General features: G+C 34.6%; 1 protein-coding gene and 1 pseudogene across 2 annotated transcripts in view; both read left to right on the top strand.

Annotated features, from left to right (window-relative positions):
* RELN (reelin) overlaps nucleotides 1-6,778 on the top strand; it is a 458,093-nt gene extending 451,315 nt beyond the window's left edge. For both annotated transcript variants that reach the window (XM_039849355.1, XM_039849356.1), the window contains one exon: nucleotides 5,658-6,778. In XM_039849355.1, the coding sequence (XP_039705289.1) occupies nucleotides 5,658-5,754 (97 nt within the window). In that variant the 3' untranslated portion in view covers nucleotides 5,755-6,778. The remainder of the gene's footprint in view (nucleotides 1-5,657) is intronic.
* LOC120591988 (uncharacterized) lies at nucleotides 1,524-1,642 on the top strand (annotated as a pseudogene).
* Nucleotides 6,779-12,122: the final 5,344 nt, after the last annotated feature.

Here is a 12,122-nt window from a genome sequence, read left to right as displayed (position 1 = left end):
TGCCAAATGTAGTACTATAGCTACATGTACCTTTACATATGGTTATGAGCAAATATTGCATGTTGCATTACATAGAAAAGTTAAATATATGTATATATCAGGTGTAGAAGAATAAGAAATAACATCTTTAATTTTTATTTTCAAAAGAGATGAAAAATCCTATATTGCGTCTAAACCCGATCAGACTTTTATGACTAATCACAGTGCTGCATGCATTGAAAGGCATTTTTTAACTTGTGTTATATTTCATTATTTGCTGTCATTGGTTTTCCACTAGAGTAAGGTAAGTCCTCTTACTAACTCTGGGGAACTGTTTACTAATAGTTTCATCGCTGTACCTACACTAACTGAAAGTTTTGTTGAAGACCTTTGCAGTTGAAAAAAAGTTATATGTGATATTGAGATATACTAGAACATTTGAAACCTGTATCATGTAAACTCAGAGTTCAGCCAAATTGTGATAATTTTCAAATGTATGCAATATTGAACACAACCAGGCAGACCAGAGCGCTAATCAGCATTCCTTCACTGGAAAACAAACTTAACTCTGTGCCTGGGACTGTACTGACTGTTCCTATCCTTAGGTAAGATTGCCCTTCTTCAATACATATTTACATTTTTCCTCTAAGGATACTTAAGAAAGAAGGTAAAATGGTTGTCACTTATTAAACATCTGCATATTATGCTAGAAGTTTTCATTTAATCCTTACAACTCCCCAACATTATCAGATATTATTCTTGTCTCCATTTAGCCAAGGAAAGAAATATGAAATCTTTATTTGCGAGATGTATAAGCCTACACTTATTTACACGTAGCCTTCCTGAAAATGCATGGCCTTGAAAGTAAAATGTACAGCATCCTTTCTGCAGGGGAGTTTCATTGATTAGTTTGAATAGCAGCATTCAATCTTATACTCACCAGTATTTCTCTGAAAGATATGACAGTCCACTGGATTCTTATTTCTGCACTTATATAAAGTGTTATTTATTGTACCACATGTTTTGATGATAAATAAATTAGTTACCGATCTGTAAAAATGCCTAAATTTCTGTGAGCTCAAATTACTTCTCCCAAGTCTCTATTTTCCCTATTTCCTCTAGAATCTATTTAAAATCAATTGAATTTTCTTCATAGTAATAAATGACCTAAGATGTGGCTCCAGTGAAGGGTAACAGTTCAAAAGAGTCACTAGTTCTTGAAAGATCTTGAAATATCCATATTTCCTATGCAGAAACAGGGAAGCATTTTATAATTTCGTGTGCCATCTAAGTCCTTAAACTCTCTAAGCAATAATGGAAATTTAAGCTAGCATTTCCAAGAAGCCATTGATGTTCATTCTCCCTTTTTTCAATGACTTAATCATAATGGAAGGATTTTTAAATGGACCTAGTTCTGTCCAAGCCAAAGCAAATTGATATGTCAAGTAGCGTAATTCAGATGACTTGGGATTAACATTATCTGCTTTCATTGAACTTATAATAAAAATTTCTTTCCCTGTAATTGCAGTGAAGAAATAGATCTTTAAAATGGCCATACTACCATGAACAAGCCCAATCCCGTCTGATCTTGGAAGCTAAGCAGGGTCGGGCCTAGTTAGTACTTGGATGGGAGTCCACCTAGGAAGAACAGGTGCTGTAGACATAAAAAATTTAAAAGAAAGGATTTGTAAGCTGACAAGGTCCTTGCAATCTGTGAGGTCAACCAGGGGTTGCCTCACCTAAAAAATAAAAAATATATAAATAAAAATTTAAAAATAAAATAATAAAATTCCATCATACCTATTTTTACTTTGGTTACAAGTTCATCTATAGCTATACATCTTATCTGTATCAAAAACAGAAACAAGCTCACAGATCTGCTTCACACAAAAGATAAACGTATCTTTAAACTTGTTTAAAATTCTCCTGATGCCCAATCCTGTAAGTTAGACATTTTAGGAGCCACATAACTGTTTAATAACCATGTCTGTTTACTAAATGGCCCTAAAGGCAGGCAGCATTATGGTATTGCTTCCCATGGTGCTTGATTTTAAATAGCTTATGAACTTGAAAAATCTGCTTCATTAGATTCCAACCTAAATGACTCCAGAGATATGTGTTTGATATATGAAATTACTAGTCAGTTTCAAGGGTGCTTTGAAAATGTGGCCATTTTTAATGTGACTATATAAACACTAGGCATCTATAGCAAACATCTGTAGCAAATGCTGTGTGCATATCAACATTCACAGGGATCCAAAGATATGCTACTGATATATAAATTTATCCAAAATTAAAAAGTATCCAATAAATCAAAATGACCCCTAAATTAGATATAAGCTTCCACGCTGGGCCAATTGTCAAGGTATGAAAAATCTGAAACCTGTTAAAATATTTATTTCCTCACATATAATGATAGAGAATTTAAATCAGTCCAAAATACATAAAATAGTTATATGGAGAAGTTGCTTTAAAGCCATTAAACATGCACGTCAATTTTTGTTTAGACTAAATGGGCTTTTTGTTGTTTCACTGAGATAATTAAATATCTTGAGTGTTTTGAGTTTATCTTTTCTCCATGTAAAATATTTTAAGTACATTAAATTCTCTTCGAGTACCTTATATTTTTTAACGTGTTTTTCAACAGAATAATTTTCATTGCTTTAACTTTGCAGTTATTCCTTATAGTTAAAGAGTAATGATTTACAACAGGAACCCAATCAGTAAGTCATCAAAAATTTAACAGACATGCCTTGATCACCCACTGGTGAGGCAAGAGGCTAAGGGCTATGGTGTGGGGGTGGAGGGAGTGTGGGGACAGGCTGCTACACCATCAGAAGTTTAGCATATAATAATATGAACACAAGTAGTCTTCATTCAAAGCAAAAAAAAACAAGCACTATGAGAGGTCAAAGTAGAGAGGGGAAAATCACTTTTGGAGGGGGTGAACAATAAATGAAATGTGATGCCTGAAAAATAAGTAGAAATTTAGGAAGTGACACTGGGGATTGACGAATGAGGCAGATGGAAGAGGTTCAAGGTGAGTTTGGACAGAAGAGTCTGTATAGGAGTGTAATGGAAGAGAGGACTTGAAAAACAGAATAAAATTAAACATGTAGAGAACTTGAAATACCAGGTCTGACTAACTTAGATGTTGCTCCATGGACAATAGGATTATGTACATCTTCTTAACAAGGTAAAGCCAGCACTTGAAGGAAGGCTTACTGAAACTTGTGTGCAAAATCATCTATATGAACTGGCAGATACAAAACAGTCATGGGAATGTAAAGTACAACATAAAGAATATGGTGAATAATGTTGTAATAATTATGTATAGTGCCGGGTGGGTACTAGACTTATTGGGGTGATCACTTCATAAGTTATATAAATGTCTGACCACTATGCTATATACCTGAAACTAATATAATATTAAATGTCAACTGTAATTGAAAAACTTTTTTAATTTTTAAAAAAGCAAAAGGCATATGATAGGCTCTGCCGAGCAGCGTTCCTGCATTCCAGAAAGGTTAGACCAATGGGTACACCCGCCAGCCATGGGCACCTGCTCCCAGCTCCTTGGCAAGCTAGGCATTATTACAAATCATGAAAACATTTACCAATCCAAAAAAAAACCTACCGTATGTATTTATGGGAAGATACATACACACTACATACAAGTATACATTTAATGATAACTTTCTTAGTATTTCGTGGTTTCTTTTCAGTGGTGTTTCATACAAGGAGAGAATGAGGAGGCTAGTTTAGGGGGCCACTATAATAGCTCAGGGAAGGGGCCACAAGGTGAGCTGGGGTGCTGGCAGGAGGACAGCTAGTGCCAGTCCCAATATTTTGTGACTAAAGAGATAACAGATTCTCCTGATACTTGATTAGTTCAACATGTCAGGTCATTGTCCTTTTTCTATAACTGGACTTTACATAGGTAGCAATTAGTACTTATAGCAGTTAGTAAATAGTGGATAAATTCATTGCATCCTTCAACTATGACATTGAAACTAATCAACTTAGTTTATACACATAATACTGTCACATCAGGGAAGGCAGGAGGGGGAGTAAAGCTACCTGAACATAAACATAACTTTTATGTTTTTCTCTACAATATCTTTGGAGGTTTTTTTTTTAGTTTCCATTCTATAGTGTCTTGCATTTTGATAATATAGAGATTCAGAGTGGAAAGTTATTAGCACTTCATTTTATTTTAAAGAATATATATCAATATGACGTCTATCTTTTAATCAGGTTTTCAAACACAGATGCTATTGCTTTTTGATTAAATGTTACCTAATGACATTCACTTTATGTATTTCCCTTTGAGACATTTTATTATAAATTTTTTCTAGTAATCAAATTTAACTATATAAAATCTTTATTTTAATGATTTCTGTTACAATCATTAGTAAAATATACCTAAGTATAATACCTAGTATGATATACTAGGTACAACAGTATCATTTTACACCTTGCCTGGTATATTGATCATTAATAACCCAGAATAAGATACTGCTCAGCACAAAATTACCCTTTACCTCCTCTTTATCGTAACTCAAGATCATGTCATATTGACCTTCATGGTGGAATCACATCACATGACATTATCCCGCTCTGGATGCATTTTATGTTTCTATTCAGTTAAGGAGAAAAGACTGGGACTAGACAGTATTCAGGAGACTTGGTCAATTTAGAAATACTGATAAGCTCGCACTTAAAACCCACATTTTGATGCCACATACAGATATGTTTTAACTCAAGTCAGTGTGTAAAAAGAGTATGATTCTTTTCAGTGATGTTTTAGGTAATGCTCCTTTTTAAAGTATGTTTTTCATACCAAAACTTTAACATCTATGTCTACTAATATTGTATAATTTCCTGCAGGCTCCTAATATCCATTTTCAGTATTCGTATCAGCTTCACATATAGTATGTATGTCTGAATGTGTATTTGCACATACATGGGGGAAATATATACACACATACAATTATACATTCAATTACACTTTCTTAGTATTTTGTAATCTTTTTTCAATGAAATATCTCTTTTATAAGGTCATATTTCTAGAATATAATCTCCACAGCTTATTGTTTGAAGGAAGGCAGTGGAATCAACATTCAAGGAAAAACTTACTTCTTCATTTGCCTTGAGACTGCATAAAATTAAGCATATTCAGTTAACGAGTTTGTTCTTTGTTTTTGTTTTGTTGCTTTTTAAGCTTTAAATGAGAATGTTTGCTAAAGGAATCAAATTATGTTTCCTACTTGTTAGAGATATATTTAAATAAGGTGATGAATAACAGCACACACTGTGTCTCAAGCAAATTCATCCAAGTAAGTGTTTTCAGAAAGAGTTCAAGAATAAAATTTAAAATTCCAAAATAATTTCAGTCCACTTTTACTATGAATCAAGAGACTTTGCCATTTTTTTCTGGTTGAGAGCTCACTCATGAAAAGAAAGGGATTTCTTCAAGTCCAAAGACAGTGAACACAGGTGTCAACCTTCAGTTGTTCTGTCCTGGGTAGTAATGTCAGTGTGACCTATCAACCCTGAAAATTTTCAAATAAATATCAGGGTAACTTAGGACCTAGACTAGATTGTACTTTCAATGATGGGACTTACATGCTCTTCCTTCTTTCCCTCTCTGCCTCTGTCCTTTCTGATTTTAACAGCACTCGCAAACAAAATTACATGATGAATTTTTCACGACAACATGGGCTCAGGCACTTCTACAACAGAAGACGAAGGTCACTTAGACGAAACCCATGAAGAATCAAAAGTTTATTTTCCTTCCAACATGTGATGTGTTGCTTTTCATTCTTTTCAATTTCGCACCGCATCTGATATCAGGAAATTCCTGTGAAGGACTTGGTGATTAACTGAAAGCCCTTCTCAAGACCAAGTGTACACCACTTTCCCACACTGTGAACTAATGACAAGTGACTTATTTTCTCATAAGTATTTGTCTTCATGTTGATGTGTCCGTGAAAATTGTGATCTGTTGTAATATCAGTTACAGTGGCAGTATTGAAAATAAGAAATAGTTTAACAGAAAAAAAGTTTAAGCACAAAAATTTAAGAGATTTTATGTTTAAAATGGCATTTAGTACAGTATTTAACATTCTTGGTCACAAAGCTATTTAAGTGGACTGTATTTCAGCTACGTATCATGTTTTATATGATTAAATTATCATTGTTTGTCCTTTTATGTATTCTACAATATAACACACTGTTATTGACACTGTATTTACTTGTTATGTTGCAATACTTTGCTGCTGAATTTTGGGCTACTTATATATATTCTGCAGAAAATACATTGAAATACCTGCTCAAGAAGCTAGTTGTAAAGATATTGTATCTCCTTTAATATACTCCTTAAAATGTATGTTGGTTTAGCGTTGTTTTGTGGGTAAGAAAAATGCTTGACCTTGAAATATTTTCTACTTAAAAATTGTGGATGAAAACCCTATCTCCCACAAAGGAGTTCCCATTTCCTTGTCTAAAGATTAAAATTTTTAAAGTGTTCTGTGGCTGATTTACTAACAGTAACTGCCATTTTGTGTCTGTGGTAACAGAGTGATTTGTAAAACAGTGGGTGTTTTCATTGTGTTCTCTTTGTGAATTGTTTTTCCTGCAGGTCATATTCATACATTCTGATGAAGTTGTACCAACACCAGCAACATTGTAATGGACTTGTAGCCCTGAATTCTTTATTAACCTAACTAAAAGGTTTCATTCTAGGGTGAACCAAGCTAAAAGCCCATGCTTAAATAAAAATTATGTCCAAAAGCCAGTTGAAGCTCATTTGTCTTTATTCATTCTAAATTAAATTTTGTGTAGGATTATTAAGCCTGGTCAGGTTTGGAAAGAACAATGTCGGATACATATACCGGTGTTCTGTCTCATCATTGAGAATAGCAATTATGAAGCCATACTTTCAATTTTGCCATTTTTCTCTTATTCAACTTTTTCTATTAATCACTCTGTAATTACAGTAAGAAAAGTCAATAGAAAGTTGTGAAAATTATTTAACTCCTGAGAATTTTGTGAGCTGCTAACATAGTGCCCCGCTTATAATAAGCACTCATGCATTCATTCAGCAAATTATTTATTGAATGCTTGTTATGTACCAGGCACTGTTTTAAGTGTTGAGGATAAAAATAGTGATTGAGAAATTGTTCCTGCTTATTTTTAACATTTACAAAATAAAAACGTTGTTGATACTGTTGAATTTGTTGATTCCCAGAGGATTAAAAAAAAAACACTAGGTAATAGAGCAATAAATGGCAATAGTGTTTCTCATTGAATAAGAAAAAAAATAAAGGGCGATCTCTCTGAGAAGTTTAGTTAAATTTTATTTTGAACCTGGTATCAAATCTATTGTGAATCATTGCTTTGGAGATACAAGGTCGTCTTTTTTCTACCTAATCTAACATGCAATATATTTTATAATTTGGTACAATATTTGACCCATAAATGTTTACAACTATTGTGTCTTAATTGTCGATTCTCCTTTATTGGTTCATAAATTATCTGTTGTTGGTTTACCATTCGGTGGCATTTTTAGTTCATTTTCCTATTGGTACAGTGGTAGAATTTTTCCCAAAGCCTCATCTTTCCAAGTGGCTTGTATGTGTCATAGACCTACCCACTGACTGGGATCAAGATATTAGACAGTGCTCCCATCTACCTGTGCTCCTGCCATCAGAACAGAGTTGAATTCCCTGCTGGTTCTTCTCTACAAAGTTGTAATAGTGTACTTGGGGACTAACATCTAATTGACATTTAATTTGAAAACAGTCAGTTGGAGTAGGACTTCAAGTATGGTTGGTTCAACTGACTCATCTTGCTAAAGCAGACAGTTTAGTAATGCAGAGATAAAAATATTTGTATGAACAAATTTCCATGGTTTCTACACAGTTGTCTCTTATTCACTGTACATTTTAATGTAAACCATACTCAATATCTAATCTTAAATATATTCAAGATCACATGTATTTTACCTTCGACCTTAGAAACAACATGATATGTACGTTATTTGGGAAATTCCCTGGCCTGAGGTTGTCTCTAGCACCCCCTTCTTTACATTCCAAGGTTTTAAAAAATGTATAGGAAATCATTTAAAATATTTACCTGTTTATTTTAATGTTTGCCAATTGATATTTTTTGACAGTAATTGGTGGTTTTGTCTTTCTGTATTTTATCTTTTGTAACTTCCCTATATGTGGCAATTGCCTCTTTTAACACCAAATAATATGGTTTCTTCCCTAGTTAATTTCCATTAAAAGATGTGCACAATTTACTTGAGATAGTTATTTGGAATGCATTTTAAGTAAAATTTGTTTTTCAAATATGTTTATTAGTTACCATCTGGTATCTAGATATGTAATGCATTCATGTGCATTTCTTTTTATGAGTTTATTTTGCTTTTGTTATGCTTAAAAAGACTTGCTGCATCTCGCATATAAAATTGAAAATGTAGGTTTTGTTATTATCCAGGTCTGGTGAGACCAACGGGTCAAAAGATGATGGCCATTGAAGAGATGGTTTGTTACTAAGAGAAGGAGGTATGCCACACCATGCAGGGGTCACACAAGGAGCACCAGGGTCTGTGAAGAGGCAGAAAAAGTGAGGGGAAAGCATGGTCATGAGCCTTTATTGTGGTCATCTCAAGAAAGGCAAGGCAGAGTGAGCAGGTTTAGGATTGACTGGTGTGAATAATTTCTGCAGGCTCTGGGACTTGAGAACTTTTTCTACTTCTCTGGTACCTGGCCCTGGAATGATTAGAGCAGAGGAATATCATAAGAGCCTGATAGAGGAGGTACTTCAGAGCATGGGCTTTGCATTGGTTATTTTTCACATGAAAGGCGAAATCCTGGGAGGCGAAATCCTGTTTGCTATCTCAAAGAATTAGCTAGTCCTGGGAGGGACAACCTCTTCCCAGCCAGTGAGACCCCAGATGCCAGGGTTTCTTGAATACGAGAGTATCGTATTATTCTCTCTTCTTATGTGAAGATCTAAATGTTATAGCAAAAAAAAGAAAAGAATAAGTAGGATTCGTCAGGCAGATTTAGTGAGCAAATATGGGCTTTCTAGGAAAAGAGCAAAGTGTAAAAACACAAAGGCAGGATCTAGCTTGTCTCCTTAGGGAAATCACAGATCATTTGAATTTGAAGAGGGGCTGATGGAGAGCAGCACAGGGGCTAGTGTTGCTTGGGGAGTCAGGAGTGAAAGATGGAGAGCAGTTTCTCATACTAATAAAATTCAGCTTTAACTAGTGGGCATTGGGAAGCTGTGGAGATCTTTAAGCAGATGACCTTTGGATAAGTCCATTCTGGCTGACATGTATAGAGAGTGGATGTGTAAGTTAAGAAGGTGGGAGACTAGAATTAATAGGTAGATCTGGGACAACAACTGAGGAATAATTTTGAATTGTCTGATAAGAATTTTACTAAGGATTCATATTTCTCCAGAGTAACTACTTCACATACAAAATATAGTAGTAAATATAAAAAGCAACCACACATTTATTTATTGTACAGGAAAAAAAAGTCAGCTGTTATTAAAAGAATTTCAGTTCAGAGGTGAGAGGGTCTTGTCATTATTACTGCATCTTCCATTTCATCTTTTAAGGGTTTATTATAAATGAATTTTTACAGTTTTTTTTTTTTGTATCTGACATGGATGGAAATTGATGCTGTCAATATTTATAGATACGGATATGCAGTGGCAATGGGAAAATCTGGCACCCTCCAGTGGCCTTATTACCTTATTCTGATGTCCGGACCCATTGTCCAGAAATCAGGCCAACATTGCAGAGAAAGAGAAGTTTAAGTCTGGAAAACATAACTTTTTATGGAGACAGTATTGGTAGAGTAATACATGGATATATATGTGAATAATAAAAAGGCACAGAACTGTATGTAAGAAATATTGCCTCAGTAAATTTAGAAACAGTAAACTTACACCAAAGTATTTCAAGAATCCCTTAATGTTACTATTTATGGAAAGCAGACATAACGTGATGAGTCAGGCACTTTTGAACACCTCTACGATTTACCTTAACAAAAACTAAACAATTCCCTTAAAAGCTAAGGAAGAAATCCAATTACTCCTAATTCTAATGTAATTTCTTTCACATTCATATTTTAGGTGATTTGAAGGTGATTCTTTGGTTTGCCTCTTAATTTCTTAACTGTAACAGAATATTTATGTTCTAACATCTTCCATGTTTGGAGCTTGGTAAAACAGCAAAGGAGGAAAACTGTCTTTAGGCCTCTCTCCCTAAAACACACCCTTGTATAGCCAGAACCTCCCCCAAAACCCCTCACCACGAAAACCAACTTGAGTCATGGGGCTACAGATGTTAACCAGTTCTCTCATGTGGGAGAAAAGGGAATTCAGCTTTATTGAATGTCAGACATATGGTAGGCATTGACTTATTCTTTTCACAAAAATTGTTAGAATAGAATACAACTTTTCCCAAGGGACTTATATTTAATAAGTAGTGTTAAACTTCCAGAAATGTTTCAAGATCCAAAAGAATGAGTTTTTAATGGTGAGATTTCAGATATTTCTTTAGGTGATTGAGGCAGATAGATATTTTGGCCAAAAACTGCCATGAAATTCTTTTACTCGGATGGATCAGAGAGTGGGTTAATAACCAAGAGACTTTGGTCCCCAGGCCCAGCTTCCTGTGAGACTCTGGACCTAAAGGTTAGTCCACTGGACCCCTTTCAAACCCTTAGTGAACACAAATGCTCAGCATGTGATATTTTAAATACCTAGGATGGCATGTCTCCCCTGCTCTGCCTTTTGCTGCCCTGGTAGGTGAAATTTTATAACCAAGAAAATGCACCTCATTCTCAATAGAAACCAGAGATAAACAATTGTATTTATATATTATATCTATTCTTTGGAAGACACTTTGTCTCACATCCTTATTACTTCCATGATGCTTATAATTGGGGCAGATTCAGGTTTTGTGGGACTGAAGCTTGTGCAATTTGGTAGACTCTCTTTAAGAAAAAATAATTATAAATGCAAATTTAAGTACAAAAGTGAATATTTATTTAGAATGGGAAAAGAAATAACATCTTAAAATTTTTTTTAATTTTTAAAAGTTGACAAATATAAACATTATCTGGAACTGTCAAACTTCATCAAGAAAAGATGGATCAGAAACATAAAGACGTCATCTAATATATTTGGATACAAAAAATAGGCAAATTCACAAACACGAACTCCCTATTTATATATTTGAAAAACTAATAAGTAAAATTTTCTAAATTTGATGAAATCTATAAATTCACAGATCCAAAATGCTTAGCAAACTTCAAGCAGGATAAATAGAAAGAAAACTACTCCAATGCACAAGAAAATTAAATGGATAAAAGTTGATGATAAGGAGAAAAATCTTAAAAGCATCATTCTCCCATTCCCAATCTAATACAAATTCCTCCACAGTTCTCTGAATTCAATCACCCCTGCCTTCTCAGAAAACTACTGGTTTTGTGGTATGGGGTTTAGGGAGGGTTCTGGCTGTATGAGGGTGTGTTTTAGGGAGAGGGGCCCAAAGACGGCTTTCCTCTTTGGGTGTTTTACCAAACTCTAAGGAACTGTGAAGAGTCTGAGTTTTTACCCTGCTTGCAAACTCATAAGTTAGCCTGCCACAGTTTCACAGGTGCTGAAAGAAAACAGAAGACTCCTAGAGAGACGATAATCTTTGTAATTCTCATGAAATCTAATAATGGTCTTGCCCTTTACTACTTCTGATTTTCATCTTACTGTTCTTTTTGTGTGTTCTCAGTCTTCTTTGTAGACTCAGCCTCTTATACTTAAATTATTACAGTGGCCAGCATTTGATCCTCCTCTTCATCCATTTTGGTCTTTTCAAATCCATTCTCCAAGCAGCAACTAGATTGATCTTTTCAAAATGCAACTATGATCATGACCCCTCCTATTCAAACTCTTCAAAGAGTTTATATTATTCTTAGGACAAAAACCAAAATTCTTGACATAACTCACCAGGGCTTACACGATGTGGCCCTGCCTTCCTCTCCAGCTTTATCTTACACCTCTTCAACTCTTCATGCTCCATCCATAGTGGCCATCTTCACGCTTCTTTCTGTTCCTCA

This window comes from Pteropus medius, unplaced genomic scaffold (assembly GCF_902729225.1).
Source record: "Pteropus medius unplaced genomic scaffold, Ma_sr-lr_union100, whole genome shotgun sequence".
In the NCBI taxonomy this organism is placed as follows: domain Eukaryota; kingdom Metazoa; phylum Chordata; class Mammalia; order Chiroptera; family Pteropodidae; genus Pteropus; species Pteropus medius.
This window is presented reverse-complemented; position numbering and strand designations above follow the sequence as displayed.